Source organism: Lontra canadensis, unplaced genomic scaffold, assembly GCF_010015895.1.
Source record: "Lontra canadensis isolate GAN:19392208 unplaced genomic scaffold, GSC_riverotter_1.0 scaffold54, whole genome shotgun sequence".
NCBI lineage: Eukaryota > Metazoa > Chordata > Mammalia > Carnivora > Mustelidae > Lontra > Lontra canadensis.
The window spans coordinates 12,790,101-12,814,383 of NW_022631048.1; the positions used below are offsets into that span (position 1 = coordinate 12,790,101).

At 57.1% G+C, this 24,283-nt stretch overlaps 1 protein-coding gene across 1 annotated transcript in view; it reads right to left on the reverse strand.

The window, feature by feature from the left end:
- The window catches only part of ADCY1 (adenylate cyclase 1), an 85,337-nt gene that overhangs the window by 34,599 nt on the left and 26,455 nt on the right, over positions 1-24,283 (reverse strand). Inside the window, exons 3-5 of the mRNA XM_032875026.1 lie at positions 16,428-16,546; positions 12,190-12,301; positions 2,837-2,964 (exon numbers count right to left, since the gene is read on the reverse strand). Coding sequence (XP_032730917.1) covers positions 2,837-2,964; positions 12,190-12,301; positions 16,428-16,546 — 359 coding nt within the window. The remainder of the gene's footprint in view (positions 1-2,836; positions 2,965-12,189; positions 12,302-16,427; positions 16,547-24,283) is intronic.

Sequence of the window (24,283 nt, forward strand, 5' to 3'; positions counted from 1 at the left end):
AGCTCAATGACCAATCTCCCTCCTATTCCAAGACCTGGCACTGATGTGTGTTCGCCTGCCTTGTTCCTAATACGATGTGGCCCAGCCAAGATGCGGCCTCCAGGAAGCCCTCCCAGATCCTCACCCCCATCCCTGAGACCCCATCACTGGAGAGGGTTCAACAGCGTCCGTCAGAGACTGCTCCCGGCCACACCCAGGCCACCAGGCAGGCTGACGGCCCAAATGACCAGAGACTCAGGGGTGCCTGGGTCCCTTAAAACATCTTAATTAGAAACTCTACAAGAAGACAAGGGGCTTCAATGGTGGTCTTCTGTCTGGAACACACGGACAGGACATGGACACAAGGCCTGGCGAGGAGGCCATCCAGAGGCTTTGGCTCTCAGAACCTCAAATGGGCAAAGGCGGCCGCTCCACGCGGGGAGCACACGTGAGCAGGGCGGCCCCTGATTTCTAGGGACGTCCCATCGGCCCAGCCAACCCCTGCCCTCTCCCGGTCTCGGTTCCCCTGTGTGCGATCCAGGGCGGGAAAAGAGCACTGACAGGCTCCGACAGCCGCCCAGCTACCCTGGCGCCTCCAGGACCAAGGCCACAGCCCACGAGCCGCTAACCGGCTCCGGCAGACCCAGGTGCAGAAACACTGGGAGTCGGTCCGCGAGGAGCCTGGACCGCAGCGACCAAGCACTTCCCGTCGGGTCCAGGGCCCCCGGTGCGCGTCATCCGGAAGTCCACGAGTCGGGGGTTTACAGCAACGTTTACTCGGGGGTCTGACGGTGGACGTGTCCTTGACGCCTACTGAACTTTGTGCATATGAAATGCATTTTCTCTCCATTTTAACTTTTCTTGGTGAGAGGTGCGGAAACAAACCGAACAGGGTTAAAGTTTTGGAATTTTTTTTTTTTTTTTTGAAATTTGCGAAGGAAAGGACCACAGGGAAATGTGAGCAAGACAACAGGAAATGGTGTTTCTGCTCGTTTCACAGCATTTCCACCACGGCAGCCAGGAAGGGGCGAAGGGCACGGTAACCCAATCCTGCTGCCCGCACACCCTCACCTCTTCCAGAAGCTTCTGCCTCACGTCTGGATCCTGGTGCCAGAAGACAGTTACCCAGACGCTCACGTCGCAGTAAACCGTGCGTCAGGGACGGTCTCATCGAGACACGTGTGCCGCGAACACAGGAGACGGGAGAGGGGCCTCCAGAGCCACAGAGACGGCCGCCCACCCTGGGCCACCCCTGCTCCGGTCGGCTGCGTCGGGGTCTGCCGGCGGCCATGGCAGCCGCGCCAGCTCAAGGGTGGGTCCTGGAGGGCGGAACCGACGCCCCCTGATCCAGGGCCGCAAAGCAAGACGCCGGCCTTGCCCTGCACGCCGGCCCAGTGCGCAGGTCTGACACTTGGCAGCCAGAGGGGCCCGTGCAGAGGAGCTGCCCCCACTCTTCCGGGGAGTGCGGGCATCAGAGCGCCGGAGGCTGGGCACCCGCTGGGAGAGCCCCAGCCCCGCAAGCTGCCCCCGCCACCTGGCTGGGAGCCCTGAGCCTTCACTTGCGCACCAGAGCCTGGTCCTCAACTCAGAAACTGAAACCTTCCCAACACCCGCCGGACCGGGAACACGGGCTCGACCCCTCTCCAGCCTCGGGAGCGCCCAGCACCCAGTCAGGGGGCGGGGCCTGAACGCACCTGCCCTCCAGGAGATCCCTCCCCTCCCTGTTACCATCCTCGGCACTGCCCCGTCCTGCAGCAGGAGACGCCGCCCCTCGCAAGCCCGTCCTGAGCGCACATGCGGGAGGACTGTCACATTTGCACAGTGAGCAACCCTACTGGATGTGCGGCTGGTGAGCATCACCCAGGGCCAGAACGAGCAGCATCCACGATCCTGAGCTCCGTGAAACCGCACAGGGGGTCTGCATGAACTGGCCCCAACTATCCCCCTGTTCTGGAGCCGCCGTCCACCCAGAGAACCCCTCAGCTGCAGCAGACCACTGGCGTCCCCGGGCCGTCTTCCACCCCCGACCCCAGCACTGGGCGTCTGTCTCTCCACCACAGATCTGCCGCCACTGGCACGGGGACCCCCTCCTGGACGCTCGTGGATGCCCCCACACCTGCCCTGCAGGGCCCATCTGCGAGGTCAGCCCCGCCAAGCCTCCTGGTTTGCATTTCTCTCTCTGTTCTTCTGTGTTTCCTGTACAACCATGCGGCCAGCACTTCCTGGCTCCGAGTGTGGACGATTACACCGGTCCCCGTTAACCTCATCCCCCCGGACCGCACCCACTGCTCCACGCTGCTCAGATGGGTGCCCGTCCGCCAGCTCAGCCCCCCAGCCCCATGCCTTCCCTGGACGACAGACGGTCCCTCATTCTTCATCCCGCTCCGACAGGACGGGGCTGGCGTGAAAGGTCCGGCCGGCGCACGGTGCTCCCAGGAGGCGCCCCTGCTCCCTCGGAGCCCCCTCAACAGATAGCCCCCGCACACCCCTGCGCACGAAGATGAGCATGTGCAGCCCCGTTCACTGGGATGTGGCTGGACTGGAGCCAGACCTCCTCGCTGACTCCCTGGGTGTCCTGTCCGGCTAAGTGGTGAAGCTGGTACCTTCCTGCACCCCTGATGCATCCCGGACCATGCCCCAGATGGCCACGGACGAGGACACGTCCCAGCAAACCGCAGACGGGAGGTCTCGGGGCACCCAGCTCGGGGGGCGGGGAGCTCCCCCACCCCACCTCACCGTGCAGCCTGGCTCTCTGCGGCCAGGGGACCGCCGGCCCCTCGGGACAGACCGGCCGGCACAGCACAGGCCCGTGGGGCCCGTGGGGGCGCGAGGGGGACGGGTCCCCGCGCACACTCACGTGATGGTGTCGATCATGTCCAGCCCCATCTCCACACAGCAGTGGGCGTGGTCGGTCTTGGGCTGGGTGAGGCCCGACACACAGTAGTAGCAGTCCCCGAGGATCTTGATGCGGCGGCAGTGGTTCTCCTGGGGCAGAGAGGACAGAGTGAACGTTAGTGATACGCCTGGGGCCTGGGCACGCCGGCACACAGGCCTGTTCCTACACGAGGGTCCACCCCGCCCATCCCTCACCCACCTGGCCAAACCTGCGCCCTGTTCAAGGTCGGAAGCTGCCCCAAGTCAGAGCCAGCGGCTTTCCCGGGGACGTTCTCTGCCCCGGGTGCCCAGCACAGCGCCCCTCCTGGCCTCCAGCTCCAACGGCCTCGTGATGGACCCTGTGCATCACATCAGACCCCTCACACACACACACCAGCCGCCGTCCGGCAGGTGCACGCCCCCGAGTGTCCCTGAGGTGCAGGTCCAAGGGACATGTGGGCAGCTGTCACCAAAGAATCACCTGCCAGGGCCCCAAGACCCAAGGGGACCTCCAGGGTCTGCACCCTGACCTCGCCGCCCACAGGGACACCCAGAACATCCCCTACGGCATTTATCCAACACTAAGAGCGTCGCACCCACCTCAGTCCCGCTGGGGAGGGGATTTCTGACGCCTGCCGTGGGCCAGCCCATCGGTCTCTGCTGTGTCACATCTCAGACGCCCCTGGAAAGCTCCCGTTCACATCCCTAAAATAATGGACGGCCTCACAAAACTCCTTCCCATGAGTGGGTCCTGTCCGTGGACGTCCACGCATACAGCAGAGACGCTCTACAAAACGCACTAACGCACGGAAGTGACAGCAAATCCGCTGCCGTCCACACATCAAATTTCATGAAAACGCAGGACGTTTCCCAGAACAAACAGGCATTGAGAAGCATGGCTTCTCTCCACGTTGCAGAGGTCCCATGGGCCCTGGGTCCGTGGGCGTCTGCAAGGGGCTGGTCTCGCCAGCACGTCCCGGGTGAGAACCTCACAGGTCCCGAGATGTCCTGCACGCCCAGAGCCCCACAGCTCCTGCTCTGAGAGCACGTCCCGGCGTCCCACAGGAAGGCAAAGCTGAGGGCTATCTGTCCCATTGACGATGTCGGGGAGCCCAGAGGCAGATGGCCGGCGGCAGACATCCCCACTGCACAGCTGAGGCCTGGGCCCTGGGAGTCAGACCCCAGGCTTCTCTAGCCACGCTCCTCAAGCCTCCAGGCCAGCGGGCAACACTGGAGCTGGACACTGGAACCCACTGTCCCCATCATCCCTGTCCCCAACCGTCAAAGCAGGCAGCGACAGGGAGCTCCTCTCCCACCCTCCCTGGCCCCCGGCCCAGGGCCCAGGCATGACACCATGAGCCGCTGCAGGGCCTCAGCCCGTTCCTGGCTGTCGGGACATCCTCCTAGTGATCAGTCTGGGGTTCCAGGCGCCCCCCCCACACACCGAAGAGCCCACGGAGGGGATGGCACTATTCTTGCTGACGATTTCGGGAGAGGCACCTCTCGCCGGAGCTGGTACCTCAAGAGTGACATGTGCCCATCAGCCCCTGCATGGGGCGTCCCTGTGCCCCCTGCGGCCTCCTGCCCTTCTCTTCGTGTCCTGTGTCTGGACGGGCAGGTGCGTGTGAGCTGCGTGAAGGTGGGGAGGTGCCCGCGGGGAGCCCCGAATGTGACCGTTACTTCTCTGCGCGGCTGATCCCCACGTGAGGGCCGTGGGCAAAGCCACTTAGCAGGGAGCGTCCAGGGGCTGCGGCCTCCTGATTGCAGCCTGTCAGCGGCAGACGTGACCTTGGTGACCGTCCCCCAGCACAAAGCCTCAGCTCCTCCTCGCCAGCCGCTGCAGGGCCAGGGCAGGATGCAGCCCCCAGCAGACGGGGGCAGTAAGTGGCTAACATTTCGTCTTGTCCTTCTCTTGTCTGATGTCCTGGCTGTCGCTGGCCAGCTTGAGAGACCAAAGAGGTGTTTTCATTGACCTTGGTGTGTTTTGATTTAAAATCTTCCCCATGGTTCCTGGAGCTGAGCCCAGACCTTTACGACGACAGCACAGCTGTTCCCGAGACCTCTGTCCTCCACATCCAGACTGTCCCTCCCCCCAGGCTGGGGGACGGAGTGGCCAGGTGCTCTAGGGGGGATCCAGGTGGGAAGGCCTCACGCTGAGCCCGCCGGGTTGGGACTGCAGGCTCGCGGACGAGCTCTGACTGGCCAGCCTTGCCACGCAGGCAGCTGGGGGGCCTCGGAGGGCAGGGACCCTATGACGTAAGCAGTGGCAATCGCTGGGAGGGGCACACGTCACCACTTGCTTCCACTTCCATTCCACTTACGGCATCCGCTCTGTTCGTCTGCGCGGGCCCCTGGGTGAGATGGGGGCCTGCTGTCCCAGATCCTCCGCCCGCCAAGAGGGACTGTCCAGGAGCAGATGTCTGTCCTGCTGTGGGGCCGTCTCATAGCCCCAGATGGGCCTGTCACGGGCACCTCCCTGCAGCAGACGGTCACTCGTGCGCACCTGCTCCTGGTGCCTGGGGCAGAGAGAGCGCCCAAAGGACAGCCCCGCATGCAGCACGATGTCTGACCACGCGGATAGGGCGGTCCTCCCTCGCACCCCTGGTCTCAGGTCTGCACTGAGGAACCGAGCGGTGCAAATAGTTTACACACTTTTAAAAATGACATTGAGGAGCACCTGGGGGGCTCAATCACTTGAGCGTCTGACTCCTGATTTCAGCTCCAGTCGCGATCTTAGGCCGTGAGTTCAAGCCCCACACTGGGCTCTGTGCTTCCTGGGGTGTCTGCTGGGAGCTCTCTCTCCCTCTGCATCTCTCTCAAATACCTAAATAAATCTCCTTGTAAAAAAAATTGAGTTGCAAACAGCGACGCCCAGAAACCAAAATGAAACAGGCCTAAGGGGACCGCGTCCGAATGCGGCTGCGCAGATCATTATTCCAGGGGATGCGACAGCGTGTCCTGTGCAATGCCAGCCAAGGACAAAACAAAGAAACAGCCGGCGGAGGCCGAAACTGCACATGGCGGCCCTGTTGTGGGGTTGGCACTGACGACCTTCTTCTGACCCGATGGCATACAAACCCACAAAACAAGCCAACGACCTCACCATTGCAGGCTTCCAGCCTCGAGGGAGCGGAGACACGGGATCAAAAATCGAAGGAGTAAAGTTATTCGGTGAGTTGGAAACACCCACACAAACTCAGAATTTGGTGTTATTTTTCAAAAAAATATGCCCATGCCCGTGCCCTGAGATGCCGAGGACCAGCGGACCACCTACCCGCGCTGGGAGGAAGCCGGGCTCCCGGAGAAGCCACGTCTGTGTGGTGCTGTCCCTGGACACGGGGGGGGGGGGGACAGTCCTGTCCAAGGGAGACCGGAGGCGCCAGGATGGGCACCCACAGGTGGGAGGCGTGAGCGTGAGCAGCGGGAACGGACGGAAGGCGTCCACGCACACCCAGTCCACAGACCCCAGTAACACCCGGAACGGAGGACCAGGAGGAAGAACCTCCCCGCTCGCCCCTGGAGGGTTCTAGGGCACGGATCCCTCATCTGGAAAACGGACCCGTGCCGCAGGCCAAGCATGTACGGTTTCAGAGGATCACCCATCAGCGGACGCGAGGACATTCTTCTATTTAGAGAATCACGAGCTAACAAGAGCGGGAAAATGACAGGAAACACGCACCCCAGTGAATGGCCAAGCAGCCCGCCTTTGGGGCACCTGCCCCAGCACCTGGGTGTGACGTGACAGGAAGGCGGTAGGAGGGTGGGAGCCACGGGAACCACGAGCCACGCTGCACCTGGCCGGGAGCTGGCGATGGGCACGCCAGGGGAGGAATGGGGAGACCCCTGGAGCTTCTGGGAGGTTCCCCAACACACAGGAAAAACCCGGGGACCTGAGCCCCAGCGCTGGTGGCCTGCGGGCTCAGGGGAGGTGACGGGAGGGGGCCATCCCCAAGGGTCCGATGTGCATGTTCCCGTTTTCTGTCTATGTCCTGACGGGCATCGGGGGAACTTGCTGACTTAGGTCCTGCTTGTTCCAACTCCACCAACCCCAGGGGTCCGGAGCCCACAGCCCCACGTCCTCTCTGCACCCCCACACCCAGCCGCAAACCCGCTCTGTCCCCCAGGCCGGATTGCCAGGACAGGGGACACCCAGAGCCCAGGGTCCACGTCCCCTCATCTGCCTCACCTCTTCCTCCATGGAAACCCCGAGTGATGCCCAGCCACGCACCCCCAGCCCCTCAGCCTCCCGCACACCCTGCCGTGCCCGTCCTCTGGGACTGAGGGGCGGTGACACATGGCACCGGCTCTGTGCCAGCGGTCAGTGCCCTCCACAAATTACACCCAGACACGTGCCCTGCCTGGAACAAGGTTGCTGAGGGGAGGATGCCTGACGTGACAAGCAGGTGACGGGGCCCAGAGGGAATCCGTCCACTGGGCGGGTGACAAGGATCGCTGTGGCCACTCATGCTCAAGAGAAGGGCGGGGGCCAAGGCTGTGGGCACAAGGTGTGGTGATGTCTAGGACCGGGAGGAAAGGCGTGACCAAGCAAGACAGGACATACGTCAGCCAGTGTCAACAGGAGGGAACGGTGTCCAGCAGACGCTGCCATGGCCCCTGCCTCCACGCAAGAGAGAAATTTCCATACACGAGTTCTGGAGCCCCTGAGGGCAGGCCGGGTCTGACCTGTGCAGGCTGCCCCTGTCGTCTAGGCTAGACTGTTCACAGCAGGCACAGCGCAGGGAGCCCTGCCTCCTCCGTGTCACACGGGGGCCGACCGAGTTCCTCCCCTGCACGGCAGGCAAGGCCACCCGCCCAGGCCACCATGCCTCTCCCTGCACCTTCCCTGACCATGTGCCCAGGAGCCACACATGAGCTGGGCTCCCCACACCTTCCTAGGAGGAGCCATGCCACGGCTCTGAGCCGCCGTGGACGCGAGTGGACGTCCCCTCCCTGAGGGACCCCTGAGGCACAGCCCCAGGCTACATCTCTACTTCCAGAAGCAGGCAGAGCAGGAAGGACCGGGTGAGTGACACTGAGAGAAGGTCCCCAACCCCCTGCCAACACCCATGGTCTAGGCAGTAACGGTCACACTCCAGGGGCCACAGAACCTTCTCCCAGAAAGGATATGCCAACGTGGTTTGAGCTGTCTGCTTGGGACTCCACCTTCAGGGGCACCCAAGGGACATGCTCCCTTGGTGGTCCCTGGGCCACCGCAACCCCGCGCGGCCCATGGGCGTGCAGCCAGCTCTCCAGCGGCAAAGGCAGTGTCTGCCCAAGGAAACAGCGCCCGGAGCAGGACGCCCAGACTCCCACTGCCGCGTCCGCCTCCCAGGGACCTCGCAGGAGCACTGGGGCGGCCGCCGGCAGGCAGGGTGAGGATGAGTTTCTGCGGGTGGCCTCCCAGAAACGACAAGTTCCTCGGAAATCCAGACACCTACTGGTTTTTCAGGAAACGATGTTGATTTCCTGCTCGTTAAGAAATAAGGAAAGGCGCATCCCCAGCAATGCAGGAAGCTCCGAAAAGTAACTCGGGGTGCACGACTCTGTGGGAACCACAGTCCTTCTGGGACTGTCCCTCCAGCCTCCCCCGACGGCACGCACCCATGTGTGCACCCGCCTTCTGGAAGCGGGGGTCGCGCCCCTCGGGCCATCCTGCACATACGCCGACCACTTCACATCCGCCCTGGGGTCAGCCCGAGTGGAGCATGGACGACACGCACGCCGTGTCCTCCTCCCAGCTGGTCCCGGTCCTGACCGCGCTTGGCCCCGCCAGCCTCCCCTCTGCGCTAGATGTTCTAGCCAGAGCCCCTCGCTCCCCCATCGGTCTGCCACATGCAAGCCTGATGGCGCGTGCACAGCACGTCTGCGGAAAGAGCGCCACCCAGCCGTGACCCCAGCCCACGGGCGGGCACACTCCAGGCTCGCGGCACCAACAGCTTGGAGTGGCTCCCGGGAAGAGGACGGCGGGGCAGGGAGGGACGGCGGGCCATCGGGCCTCTCATGTTTCTTGGGCCAGGAAGCCAAGGCATGAGACACGAGGGTCCCTGCGGGTCCCGGCCTCTGGCTCAAGCCCAAGGGAAGCCAGAGGAGGAGGAAGGACGGGGTACAGGAAGGAGGGAGGAGACACACACCCCGGCGAGCTCCGCCCTCGGACTGGTTTCCATGGGAACACTCGGACAAACCAAGATAACTAACGCCCTCACGGATGCGGGTCACAATAGTCATGGGCACGGCCCATCAGGAAAACCCGAGAGCTTCCTCCCAAGATGATGGGACCATAAACCGACTGAGGTGGGACCCCAAACACCAGGAAGGAAACCACGCGGAGGCACGTCCAAATCAAATCGCTTAAAGCCACCGGTGAAGGGAAAATCTTGCAAACGGTCAGAGAAAAAAGGCATCCTCCGCATGTTTCGTCCGGAGGACCAGAGCGCCGTCCTCGGCAGGAGCGCAGCAAACGCCTGTTAGCCACATTCTGCACCGGTGACAAGAAATTCCACACATGAGGACAAAACAAAGAGTTTTCTCAGAAACACGGACACCCAGAGGACTCGTGGCCAGCCCGCACGCCCTGTTTTCGGCAGCGGAACCGCGTGGAGACGCGGCCACCGATCCCACGCGGCTGACAGCAGCGGAGCGAACCCCCACGACCTCGCCCTTGTGCCTCCTCGCATCAAAGGGGAACAAGCAAAAACGGTAACAATGCAGAACAGGGTTTATGACAAAACGTACAACGTGCACAACGTCACAAGGGCCAAGCAGGCGGACGTGTCCCGTGAGCCTCGCAGACGGAGTCAAGGGCTCTGCCGCAGACCCCGGGCAGTCCCCAGTTACAGTGCCAACGCGTCGGCCGCCACGGGCCCAAGGGCCGCGTCACAGAACACACAGACCCGCAGGAAAAGTAAAACAACGACAAGGAACACAGGAGATGAACCACGGTGGGCTGCACAGCCCGGCGAACACGGACTGTCGGATTCCAGGTAGAAAAGGCAAACCCAGCCCTTTAAAAAGACACACACCAATGGGGGTGTGTGTGGAAAAAGATGAAAAAGACACGCTTCCTGGCAATAATCAAAGGGAAGCTGGAACGGACATACTAACACAGGACAAAATTAGGTTCCAGGTAAAGGGGAACATTTCTTTTCAAGATCTCATTTATTTGAGAGCGAGCGTGAGTGTGAGCGCACAAGTGGGGGTGGGGGGGCACCAGGAAGAACACACTCTTCCCTGAGCCTGAGCCCAATGTGGGGCTCGATCCCAGGATCCTGAGATCGTGACCTGAGCCAAAGGCAGACTCTTCACCAACTGAGCTCCCCAGGGGTCCCCAGAGGGTCATTTCTTAACAAAGAACTAATTAGGGGCGCCTGGGTGGCACAGTCGGCTGAGTGCCCGACATCAGCTTTCGGCTCGGGCCGTATCTCAGGGTCCTGGCATCCAGCCCCTCATCCAGCTCCAGGCACAGCGGGAGTCTGTCATGATTCTGTCTCTCCCTCTGCCCCTTCCCCCCCAAAAAAGACAGAGTTAATCCATCAAGAGGACCTAAGAACCCTAAATGTTTAGGAATCGAAGAGCAGAGCTTGAGTCCACAGGCAGCAAAGCGGGCAGGACGGAAGGCGACGCAGACAGAGCAGAGCCCTCGCTCGGTACCTGAGAAAACGAGCGGCCGGGACGTGAGCAGAGACGCAGAGTGAGAACACGAGCCGAAGGACACGGAGAGAGTCTACACACACCATTGTCCTGGGGGCAGGGGCAGACGCCGTTGTGAAGACCAGAGTGGGTGGTGACAGTACCCTGGGGACAGCGGGGGGCGAGGGGGGCGGCCAGATCACCGAGTCACCAAGCAAACACGTCCCCACTGCGGCCAGGATGCGGACCTCTGGTCGCTGGAAAGACGGACGGGGACAGTGGGGTAGGGCACAGCCTTCCACCAGCGGCAGGTGCTCCGACAGCCTGGTGGCCACAGAAGCCTCATCCAGAAGCTTCCTCATGAGGGCAGGAGGCAGGTGCGGCCCAGGAAAGCTCAGAGCAGCAGCAAGAGAGCCCCGGGCCACCAGGCGCCCGGACACTGGACGAAACACACATAGGAGGTGCTGAGCTCCCGCGTGCCAGCGAGAACATGTGTTCTGACCCACACATAGGAGGTGCTGAGCTCCCGCGTGCCAGCGAGCCACCCACGCCACACGGGACACACTCACACTCCTCACTCCTCCGTGTACTTCCCCAAAACCACAGGTGTCAGATAGGGAGAAGGCACCGGCGACCTTTCATGTGGGCAGAGCCCCAGCAGCTCCCAGGGCATGAGCCCAGCGTCCCGACCCCTGAGCACAGGCCGCTGGGACTCCGGGGACAGGCAGCTCCACGCCCCGTGGTATGACCTCTTGGCCAAAAGCAGCGCCCGCCCGCGGTGCCGAGCTGCCTCCTACCTTCATCCTCAGGAAAGAGGAAGCAGCCTCTGACCAACGGGGTCCCACGGGGCACGGGCCCGGGACCTCGCCGGTGTGCCCTAGGAGGAAGGGTTCTAGCGCGACCCATCTGGACATGACAGCTGGACGTCTCTGATTCCTGCCGCCCCTCAAGGAAACGGCAGGGAGGAGGCGGGGCCAGCGTCCAGGTCTGGCCGGGCGCTCGCCCCCGACACCGAGCGTTCTCCCGCCTGTGCTCAGTGCCGAGACTGCGGCCAGCATGACAACGTTGTCCACTCTTTCTAGCAAGCCCTTTAACGGCGACCTTCCCTGAGAAGAGTCCTGACCCTGAGCAGAGTTTCCCCTCCCCTACAACCACCTGCTCGGGAACCCTCTGCATCCACCTCCAGGGAGGCTGGCTGGGCAGGTGGGCGTGGCTCTACGTCCCTGGGTCCCCCCAGGTCCTTACAGGACAGGGAAGGGGTCAAGGTCTAAGGAACACAGGCGGGCAGCTGCCTCCACACCAAAGCCCAGGCTGGGCTGGTTAGCAAGGTCTGGGCTTGACCTCTGAGGGGCTGAACATGACCCGTCCCAGGAAGGTCTCAGCACGTCAACACTCTCCTGCCACAGGCGGGGCGGTCTGTCATCGTCACACGTCACCAGCTGCCCCCAGACGTGACCTTCAAGGCAGGGCAGCCTGCGCAGGGCCTCACGACCCAGCCAGCATCTTCCAGCTCGGACCCAGACAGAGGCACTCGGGGTACATGAGGGCGAGCACCTTCTTTTGTGCAAAGGAATTTCGGGTGGCCGGGCGGGAGCTGTGGTACCCTGGAGCCCACCAGGCACAGCCAGCTGCCCCTCCCCCCCGGCCGCTCCAGGGACCCGCGCTTACGGTGGTGCTTACGGGGGCTGCGTTTCTGGGGGCGGTGCTTACCGTGGCCAGTTCGTCAAACTTGCCGAAGAGCTCGTTCAGGAGTTTCACCAGCTCCTGGGCCGTGCACTGCGACGCCAGGCCTGTGAAGCCCACGATGTCCGCGAAGAGGATGCTGCAAGGAAAAGGCACCAGGCTGCCTCCCCGACAGGCACGCGGGGGCCCAGAGCCGCGCAGAGGGCTGCCCTCACAAGCCCCCAACATGAACCCGCTTACTCCTCAGGGCAGGCTGGAAGGGACGTGTCCGTGCTCCCGTTATAGACACGGCTGGGGGAAGCGGGAATGCCCGTGCGGCCACAGGGCCCCTGCTGACCCCCCAGGACACGGGCGGGGCACACTCCACGGCCACCAGACCTGCCCCCAGCCCAAGAAGGCCAGTGACCAGCAGCCAGTGAGCACAAGGCACATGCCTGTAGGATGCGAGTGGGCCTTCTCGCCATTTTCCCTCCTGCTGGCTGACAAGGTGACAGAGCCCCGGTATTGTCGGAGCCCCGCGGTGCAGCCCTGGCAGGGGTGCGCATCGGGACAGGACCTCACCTTGCGGGATGGAAGCCTGGTGTGTGGGCGTCCGTTTCCTACAGAGTGGAGTGGGTCGCAACAGCGGGGCCCACCCCCTACCCCCCACCACACAGCCTCCCTCCGCCTCACGCAGCACAGCGGTGCCCTCACTATGATTCTGCCCGGTACAGAATTCCGCCCTTGAACATGCCACCCCAGCCCCTGCTTCCAGCCCTCCCTGTGAAAAATCGCACATTGGTCTTGTGGGCGGTCACCTGCCTGTGACACGCCTTCTCTCCCGCTTTGCTCCTAGTGTCTGGCCCTTAGGGCTGGATTACCACATGTCTAGTGGTATCTTCATTGTGTGTGCCCTAACCGAGCTTCTTCAATGTGTAGGCGAGAGCATTCCATAGAAGCTGAGATATTTTGAGCCATATTCTTTTTCAAATATTCTTTCTGCCCCTTTCCCCTCCCCTGGGACTCGTCATGGGTGTGCTGTTGGACTGGCCTGTGTCCCCGGAGTCTCTGAGCCTCTGTTCTCTCTCCTTTGTTCATTCCGTTTATCAGGTTCCAGAATTGCAACTGTCTGTCTTCAAGTTCACCAATTCTTTCTTCAACCTGCTCACATCTGCTCAATGTGGAACCCCCCCTCCCCCACCCCGCAGTGACCTTCTCGTTCTAAGTATTCTATTTTTCAAAGTCAGAATGTCTGGAAGTCTTTCTCGTGTTCTCCTTTATTTGGACACAGTTTGTTCTTTGAATGTATGTAAAACAGGTGATTTAGGGGCCCCTGGGTGGCTCAGTCAATTAAACATCTGCCTTCAGCTCTGGTCGCAGTCTCAGGGTCCTGGGATGGAGCCCTGTGTCTGGCTCCCTGCTCAGCGGGGAGTCAGCTTCTCCCTTTCCTTTTGCCCCTCCCCCACTCATGCTCTCTCTCTCAAATAAAAACTTTTTTTTTTTTTTAGATTTTATTTATTTGACAGAGAGAGATCACAAGTAGGCAGAGAGAGAGAGAGGAGGAAGCAGGCTCCCCGCCAAGCAGAGAGCCCGATGCGGGACTCGATCCCAGGACCCTGGGATCATGACCTGAGCCGAAGGCAGAGGCTTAACCCACTGAGCCACGCAGGCGGCCCATCAAATAAAAACTTTTTAAAAAATGGGGGATTAGTTCTGTCTAGAAGTCCAATGTGCAGGCTTCCTCAGGACAGCTTCTACGGACTGCTGTTTTCATCCCTGTGTGAGCCACACTGTTTGTGTTTTTGCATATCACACATGTTCTTATGGAAAACTAAATAGTATAATGTGGCAAGTCTGAAAACGAGAACACCGCCACCCTCAGGATTGGGGTTGTTCTTGTTGCTATTTATGCTGTTATCTGTTCAGTGATTTTCATTGCTGTTGTTCAGTAACTTTTCTAACAAATTCTCATGTGAGACCATTAAAACCTCTGGTCGGTTAGCCTAATGGCCCGTTAATGGCTAGCCAGAAATTTCCTCACATGCCTGCAGCCATTAAGTCTCTCAGTCCTTGATGACAGGCACGTAGCCACGCAGATTCCAGCTCTGCCTGACTCTGCTCTTCCTGGTTGCACACAGCCTCAAGGTCAGCCTCAAGACCTCAAAGACAGCTCAGAGTCCTCGTGGTCCTTCCTGAGCAGGCACACGGCCCTACCCTTGGGCATGATCTTCTAATTCCAAGAAACATTCGCAGAGCCTTTCAAAGCCCCTGACAGACATCTCGTTCCCCAGTTTTAAGATTTTAGTGCCCTGCTGCTGGCCTCGGCTGCTATCACTGCCTGTGACAGCTATGATGTTAAAACAATTGTCCCTGATTGTTTTTAACAAATGTCCCAGGGCAAAAGCTGTTCGCACTGAGTGTTGAGTCAGGTCAAATAAAGACAAGCCTTGAGCAAGGTTTTCCAGGGAATTCCCAGACAGTCAAATAAGGACAGTTCTCTGAGAATGTGTCAAAGCCCTAACCCCATTCTGTCCCCTCAGGTGGCTGTCAGTGGGCAGGTTCTCACTGGGATTGCAGCGGGCGGTTTTCAAAGCCATCGCAGAGCTAAAAACAGTGAACAGGGTGAGTGAGAACTCTACAAAGCTCGCTGTTTTTGCCAAGATTTAGCTGTTTCTCTTAAATACCCATTCCTGGATTCCTCAGGCTTTGGCTCATGTCCGGTGCTCTGACAACGTGGACTCTGACAGTTTTTGTCAGTACTGTCAAGGCTTCTACGGAGGAGAGGATTTGCAGATGTCCTTACACCACTGTTCCTGAAGGCATCAGCCTATTAGTCGTGAGTGGAGTACTGACTTGGGTCTTTAATCCTGATGGGGTGGGGAACCAGTGAGGGACTCTAACAAGGATGGTGAGGAGGACAGTGAGATGTCCACTTCTGGGCTAGAGGAAGGCACCTCTCACCCTGTGCGAGCGTGGCCAGGGGAGCCAGGCTGGGGCTCGTGCCATCAAGGACAGGGACCCAGTCTCGGCTTCCTCTCTTATCTCAGAGCTGTCACATGTGCACCTCCTGGGAATGTGGCACCCCCCCAGGGGATGTGGGTGGAGGGAAATGGTGACTTCCTGAAACCCCCCCCCCAGAGGATAGGCCAGAAAAGAGGGAGAGAAAGGCACATGGGCACTGAGCACCAGACTCAACCCCCTACCTGCAGCCCCAGGAGGTCCTTGAGGTCTTATGCCTTCCCTGCTGTGTGCAGATGCTCTACGCCCCTCCCTCAGGCCCTCCCTGGATTGTTCTGGTGGTCTGGTCTCAGCAGGGGGCTGGGTCACCGTGCCCTGTCCTTACCCACCATGGAGAGAAAGGGGATGAAGGGGAAGTCTAGGTGAATGTCAGCGCCTTTGGGGACTCAGTCCACAGAACTCAACACAACCAGGAGGGTTTTACTCTGTGGTGTCTGCAGGGCCGCGTGGCAGCCACCAGCGCCTGCCTGAGTGACACCTATGTAAAGTGCCACACTTAGCTAGTGGAAGTGCTCTCCCAGGGAAGGCACGATGGAATGGAGCACAGTTATTTTTAGTTGGGTCTCTAAAGACAAGCACACGAACACCAGAGTGTGTCTGGGGCAAGGCCGTTTCCTCACCTGTAAAATGGGAACAATCCCTACCTCCTGGGGCTACTGGGAGAGGCAGAGTGTGGGCAAGAGGAGACCTACCCAGGCCCCGGCGCCAAGCAGAATGCTCAGCTGTCACCCCGATGTGGGCCAAGTTCCAGCCCAAATTCCGCCACCCAAACCAGCTCAGGGCCAGAGTGCCAACCCTCTCCACTCTTGAGCCCATGCAGTTAACAGGAGGGGAGGAGTTGGGGGGCAGAGTGGCTGTGACACTGCCAGCCAAGTGTTCTCCTGGCCCGCCTTCCATGGGACCTGCTTCCCAGCCAGCAGGTGCTCACCTGGGCCTCCCGACCCACACTCGGCCCCTCCTCCCCTCAAACGGGGGACCCTCCACCCCTATCGGCCCACGGCCTCCCACCTCTGCCATCATCCGCACCCCTACACTTACCCCTCACCTCCTTCCCCCACCCCACCCCCATCATCGCCTCCTGTCTCCGTCACCTTCTCTACGTCCCTCAGCAGCCCGTATCCATCACCTCCGCTTCCCACACTTCCCACCATCCCCTCGCCCTCACCCTCTCCATCAACGCCCGTCCCTGCAATCGCCTCCTCCTCCTCCCACACCGCCCTCACTGGAGCTCCCCGAGGCCCACCACCGCCGGCCGGCGTCAGCCCTACCTCACATTGTCGTGCCGCTGGATGTAGATCTTGTGGAAAATCCTCTCGGGGGGTTTCAGGAAGTCCTCCTTCATCTCCATGGCAACATTCCGGGGCAGAAGACTCATAAGCAGCCGCTCCTGGACAGGAGAGACAGGCCTGTGTGACACAGTGGGGTCCTCCCCGCCAGTCCTCAATCACCCCGAGGTCGACGCCAGGGAGCTGCCTGCATGAGGGCCCGGGCACCTCCCCCCGTGCGCCAGTGCGCAGTCTGGTCCTGCGGATCCTGCCTGGCCCGCAAGCCCCGGCAGGTTGTGCCCAGACCTGGCCTGTCATTACCCGGGTGACTCGCTCCCAGAGCACTGGGAAGGGGCCCGCATCTCCATCAGAGCACCCAGGCCACCGTGGCAACCCTCCTCCATTGCCCCCGACCCGTGTGCCCCAGCTGCCCTGTGCAGGGCTGACAGGCAGGAAACACAGGATGGTCCGGCCTCACTCGCCATCCCACTGCCCAACACGGCGCTGAGATGGACCTCAAGATGGGCTGCAAAAACCCATTCCCCAGGACCGACAGGCTCCCATGATCTCACAGAGACAGACAAACAACACTGCATTTCCCCCTGGTCTTGTCTTCTCATTTCTTCGTTCTCTATGGGGGTCAGATTTTCTTTCCCCGCAGAGAGTGGAATAAACATCTAGGCTTTTCCAGAGGAGCGCGGCTGCCCCAGAGACTCCATCGTTCTTCTGAGGACCCAGTTTCCTCATGCAGACTCTGCCTCTCTTCCTCCCAGGGATCCTTGCCTGACCTCAACCCCCTGGCCCTTGACCAGCCGGCCGCACCTGTATCAGTGGCCCCTCCCTCAGTCCCTCTCACGCCCCTTCCCACCCTGCTTCAGAAAGCAAAGGGAGAAAAATCGGCGTTGCGATCCCCTGTAGAATTAGGGAGGACAGCCGGCTTAGAACAGCAAACACAGGCAGAGACAGGACAAGAGAAGCCCCTCCCTCCCTCCCTTGCTTCATCCCTCCAGCCCAGCTCTGCTCTGGCCCCAGGCCCTCAGCAGCAGCCGGTTCCGTTCCCAGAGGAACTCCGGCAGAGCCCTCAGGCACCTGGCATCCCCCAGCCCAGAGCACGCAGCCAGTGACCCTGCGAGACCACAGACCCTTTCCGTGAGGCCACGTCTCTGCCCGGAACAGCCACAATCCCCTGCGACGACCTCAGGAGGACAGTGGGAGCGGCGGCAGCGACAACAGTCACCCAGAGCCCAGCAGTCCTCTGGGAAATGGCCACGGAGGCCTGGGGCGGGGTGTGCGGGCTCCGGACTCCACAGAGCCCTTGATGGGCCTGCGACAACATACCCCACACACTTGAGAAGCTTCCGCAGGGACCGTGTTTCCACGTAAGCTGCTGAGGGGGAAGGCCAGGCCCAGCACCGTGAGATGTGGCTGGAGCCAAGCGTGGGTCAGGGGAGGCCGGCCCTGGTCTCGGGCCCGGAGCCTGTGCCTGGAGCAAGGCCTGGCTGCACCCTGAGGTCCACCCACATGGCTGCCAAAGGGATAGACTCCAATGCAGAGGAGGGACCTCACAATGGTGCAATGGCCTACGGCCACTCTGGACGTCAGATCAGCTGGGGGGAGAGGCCTCAGGTCCTGGCCGAGCACACAGACTCCAGACGTGGACGTGTCCAGGCTCAGCGTGTGAGGACAGCCCCAGGGCCTAAAAAGCCTCTACAGACGGTGTGGGAGCTGGTGGGTGACTGGGGTCTGGCAGGTGGACGCCAAGCCCCTCCTTAGCTGGGGGGGCCTAGGGGTCGAGACTGAGACAGCCTGCGGGTGGCTGGCCATGCCCAGAGGTGGAGGGAGCTCGGGCAGGGCTCACACACGCTGCCACGTGGAGAGGCCCAGAGCAGCATCAGCAACGTGCACACACTTGGCAGCTTCTGGAAATGCTGTGAGGCACAAGGTGGGGACACAGGTAGAGCTGGACCTTACAGAAGGCCATCCACGAAGGGCCCAAAGAACACACAGCTTCACACTCTTTCCTGGGAAGGACCGGTGTCTTGGAGCCCCACACCCCGGCAACCTAGGCCACTGAGCCATGTTTAGGGGCTTGGGGGGTGGCACCTACCCCCTGAGGGAGTGCCCTGCATGGAGGGTCCCTGGGGAAAAGGACGGCGGCCTGGCCTCACATCCCAGCTCTGCCTTTTTGGGTCAGTCCAGCGCTATCTGAATTCCATCCCATGAGACGGGGAGACAGGCAGGTGTTGTCTGAGAAGGGGTCACGGCACTGCGGGGCCCCACTCCCCATCGTGCCTGCCAAACCTCTGAGTCCCACTGTCCAGGGTTTGGCACTGAAATCCCTCATCAGCTCCTATAAAAGTGGTGTATCAGATCCAACAAGGGAGGCTGCTTCCCCCGCGTCTACCATACACACACCCCATTCTCCTAACGCTCTGGAACGGCTCTCTCTCTGGGGATCCCGGCTGAGGACACAGCTCTGGGACCTGGTCTGTCCACCACTTCAGCTGCCCTGCACGATCTGGAGTTAGAACAGGGAAACAGAGACAGCTACAGACCAAGGGCTGCTACAGACCAAGGGCTGCGCCAGGAGGGAAGGAGGGCCTGAAAAGGCAGAGTGGGCAGAAGGGAGGGCATCGTGCTGGGCAGTGGCATCAGGGGCTGGGAGAGAGGCAAAGGCAGAGCTGGCCACTGTCCTCAGATCGCTTCCACCTCTAGCACAACCGTCTACCCCCTTCCTCTCATCTGGGGCTTGGAGACCTAAAATAAACACTTCATGGTCCAGGCTCCCCTCATAGCTAGAGGTGGCCCATGAGATGGACCATGTGAGAAAGGTCATGTGAGAGCTACTGGAATGTTCCTTAAAGAGAGCCTGTTCTTTCTTTTCTCTCTCTGTTGCTGGGAATACAGTCGCGATGTCCGGCTCTCTACCTACCATCTTGATTCCCGAGGATGAGGGACACGAGCTGACAATGACAGACCAATGAACAGATGGAGACTGGGTTGTCGGGGTCACACAGGTCAGCTCTGCCACATCAACCATAAAGGGACTCCCGGGAACCTGTATATGAGGGGGAAAGAGCGCTCTTGCCTGCATAAGCCTTTGTCATATGAAACCCCTAAGGGCAGGCTGTCCTTCTGGCCAGAGGCTCAGCATCAGCTCCGTGCACAAGATCAGGGACGGTGCCTAAAGCCGGCACGCACAACCAGGAGTAAAGGCACGCCACGTTCCCATTGGGAGCAAAGCGCCATCTGGCAAGATCAAGCGCCCGTCCTCGATGAAAAACAGCAAAACCTGGGGCAGAGTCATTCTCTGACATCATAAAGATGTTACCTGAAATCCACACCCAATCTTGAACCTAGCCCTAAAGCCCCAGGCAGGAATGAGCACTGCGGACACGCCATCAGGGGGCACAACACGGATGCCTTCTAACTGGCACAATAAAACACAAAGCCAGAAATCCAAAGGGCAAAGTATCCGCCGATCATACAAAGCTCCCCAGCATCCTGGGAACCTGACGACACTTGACTATCAAAATGGAGCTTAAAATAAATGTATGATTCCTAAAAAAATTCTATATTTGAGTCATAGCTGGGAGGACTCTGCTTCTGGGAGACGTTGCCTTCCTCCTCCCGCTATGTGCACTCAAGTTCAAGGTGTTACATGTGAAAGTCATAAGAAGACTCTGGAAGGCAGAGGGAAGGAGGCGCAGACGTGGGGATGGCGGAGCAGCCCAGAGATGAGACCCTAAGCAATCTGTTTGCCTTGTCCCCCAGATAGGGAGCTGGAGACAGGGCAGCCCAGAAATACCCAGAAACACCAGCAGGCACCAAGCTGGTGCCTCCCCTCAAACCCAGCTCTCTCTGGCCGAAAGGCCAGGAGAGGGGCAGCCTCCTGAGAGGAACACTCTAGATAACTGTCCCACTCCAGACAAGCCACTGAAACTCCTGCACACCACCACACTCCTCCGCTGGGAGGAGCCAGCACACACACCAGGGCACCAGCAGCCCAGCCTTTCTGGATAGTAGCACACACAGTCTGCTGCTCCAGCCAGGGGAGAACAGGGGCTCTCCTGCTCTTCCCTCCCAGGCAGGAGCCAGACCCCTCCAGCGTGGAAGTAAGGAGGAACCACCACGAGCCCCAGCAGAGGCCCGGTGTGGAGCCCAGACTCTCCACCACACCTGCAAGTGGTGCCCCCTTCCCCTGCCAAGTGAAGGAGTCACAGAAAACCAGCCCAAAACAGAAGGTCCAGACAGGACCCAGAGTCTCACTCATTATACCCCAAAAGTCCTGGTTCCTATTGAAAACCCCTCGGCATCTCAGAACCATAATGGTCTCAGCAAATGAATAAAGATAATCAACAGGCAGTGACACCCGGACGAACACAATAATCAGAGTAACTAACAAGACTTTAAAGCAGCTATTGCAAGAGTAACTCGATGAGCAGCCACAAACACACTTGAAAAAGAGGGGGGAAGAAAAGAAACTCCAGCCAAGAGATAGAAGATACAAAAGAGAATCAAATGGAAATTTTAGAACCGAAAAAAATAATGAAATAAAAAGCTCGACAGGTGGCAGAGAATAGAAGAAAGCCTGGGAGGAAAAATCCCCAAAACACAGTGACCCATGGGACTGTAAGAGAAGATCCAACATTCATGTCAACGGAATCACCGAAGATGAGAAAGAAAATGGCTGTAAAAATATTCAGAGAAATAATGGATGAAAAGTCCACAAATTTGACCAAAGACATAAACGTCCACACTTGGGAAACTGGGAAGACCCCAACAGAGACAGACCAAAGAAGTCCATACCAGGACACAACATAACCAAACATCAGAAAAACAAGACACCAGGGGCACCTGGGTGGCTTAGTGGGTTAAAGCCTCTGCCTTCGGCTCAGGTCATGATCCTAGGGTCCTGGGATTGAGCCCCACATTGGGCTCTCTGCTCAGCGGGGAGCCTGCCTCCTCCTCTCTCTCTCTCTCTCTCCCTCCCTCTCTGCCTACTTGTGATCTGTCTGTCAAATAAATAAATGTTAAAAAAAAAAGAAAGAAAGAAAAAGAAAGACAACAGAGTAGCCTTCATAGCAATGAGAGAGTAACAATGCCTCTCCCTCAGAGGAAAGGTAGTTTGAATTAAAGCAGATTTCTCATCAGAAATCATGGAGGCCATGAGAAAGTGGCATGTTTTTCCAGCGCTGAGAGAAAAGAACAGTCCACCCAGAGCCCTTCAGGAATGAAAGAAATCAAGACGAACTCAGACAAGGGAAGCTATGAGGATTTGTCACCAGCAGACCTGCCCCAAAAGAATGGCTGAAGGAAGTCCTTCAAACAGAAAGAAAAGGAGAACAGGAAGCATCTCTGGAAATCAGGGAGAAAGAAATAACACGGTACAAGCAAAAAATATGCATGAGTACAATATATTTCCCTTCTCCTTTATGTGTTGGTTGAAGGAAGGATTACACCACCACCTGATGTGGCTCTAAATGTGTGCAGAAGAAAGACTTAAGATGGTTTCCCACAGATGAGGTTGAAGGACGGGAAGGTGGACTTTCTGCGCTTTATCTGTTAAGATGGCAACAACAGTAGAATGTAATCTTATGCACATAGTGGAAAACCTCGAGCTGCATTGAGGAAGACACACGCTCAAGGACACGATGATAAATCAAAACTGAGTTCTAAAAAAAATATTCAAGTAACTCACAGGAAAGCAGGGAAAAGAAACAGAGAAGAAAACAGAAAACAAAACATAAAATGGAACACTTCTGCTCTAACATAATAATCACGTGAAAAATAAATGTTCTAAACACACAGAAGACAGACACTGGCAGGCCAGATTAAGAAAGCACGACCCAACTCTACAGAGTTGCCAGGAAACTCACATATAAAATAGTCGTGCTCAACAGAAAAGGATGGAAAAAAAAAATCACACAAACATTAATCAGAAGATAAAAGAAGTGTCTGTATTATTATCAGATAAACTAGACTTCAAGGAAAAATACTGTAAGTCAGATAGGGACATTACACATGATAAAAGTCAATCCACCCAAACACAGCAATCCTAAGTATGCATGCACCAAACAGCATAGCTTTGAAATACGGGAACCAAAACCTGATAGGGCCAAAAGAAGCAAGAGACAAATCTTCAATGTTAGCTGAGGGCTTCTGAGGGAAATAAAGCGATATAAAAGCTGGACAGAGACCACCAATAATACAAAAGCACTCAGGAGGACCATCATACAACAGTATATAATCAACAGTTATAAAACACCTCACCCAAGAAGTGCAGAATACACATTCTTTTCAAGCACCCCCAGAACACACACCAAGACAAGTCATATCCTGCCTGGATCATGACACAAACTTTAGCATATTTAGAAGAAATCAAATAATAGAGTATGGCCTTGGAAAATCATAGACTCCAACTAGAAACCAATAGCAGAAAACAGCAGAAAAAAACCCAAATATTGAGAAATTAAACAAAATAATTCTAAGCAATCCAGGAGCCAAAAGGATATCCCAAAGGAAATTTTTAAAAATACACAGAACTGAATGAAAGTGAAAATACAACACACCAGTATCTGTGGCATACAGCTCTGAATGGGAAATTTAGGAGACTATAGGCTTGCATTAAAAAAGAGAAAATTATCAAATAAATAATCTAAGTTTCCATCTAAAGAAAACAGGAAAAGAAGAACAAAATAAATGAAAATTAGAGGAAGGAATAGCATAGTAAACACAAGAAGAAATCAGTGAAACTGAAAACAGGAAAAAAAAAATCAATGAAACAAAAATGTGATATTTTAAATATATCAATAAAATATACAAACCTCTAACAAAACCAGTGAGAGAGAAAGAGAGAGAGCAGACGTGACACAAATACACAAAATCAGGAAAAAAATCTATCACTACAGACCCTACAGACACCAAAAGGATAAACGGAATAGCAGCAACTCTTCACACATAAATCTGATGATTTCAAAGAAATGGACAAACTTCTCAAAAAGCATAACCCACTACCACTCATCCAATAAAAAATAAATACTATAAATAAAATATTTGAATAGCTCTGTAATCTATTAAGTAAACTGAATTCTTAATTTAAAAAATCAGATAAAAAAATCTCTAGATCCAGATGGTTTTACTGAATGTGATACCACATTACGCCAAGAGAACACAACCCAATTCATTATATAAAGTTAATATTATCTAACACTAAAATTGGATCAAAATAAAAAGAAAACTACAGACCAATATCCCTGAATAATACAGATGAAAACACCCTTAACACAATATTAGCATATCAGCAATACATAATAACACCTGACCCAAGTTTAATCAGGGGATACAATGCGAGTTCAATATGGAAATATCAATCAATGTTACACCATATCAACAGGAGAGAGAATAAAAAACACATACCTACACTTGTGGTGAGCATAGCTAGCATAACTAGAAACTTGTCAAGTCACTATGTTCTACACCTGAAGCTAATGTAACATTGTTGCACGTTGTAATTACACTGCAAGTATAACATATATTTAAATAAAAAGGTTTTTTTAATCACACAACAATTGATTCAGAAAAAGAACTTGACAAAATTTAACATCAATTCCTAATGAAATTCTCAGAAAAATAGAAAGAGGGGGTAACTTCCTCATCTTAATAAAGAACATCAAGAAAAAGCCTACAAATTATATCACACTTAATGTTGAAACACTAAACCTTTTTTTTTTTTTTAACCAGGAGTAAGCCAAGGATGTCTGCTTTTCCCACCTTTATTCAACATATAGCACTGGAAAGTACAGTCAGTGAAATAAGGTAAAAAAAGGAAATGAAAGGCACACGTACTGGAAAGAAAG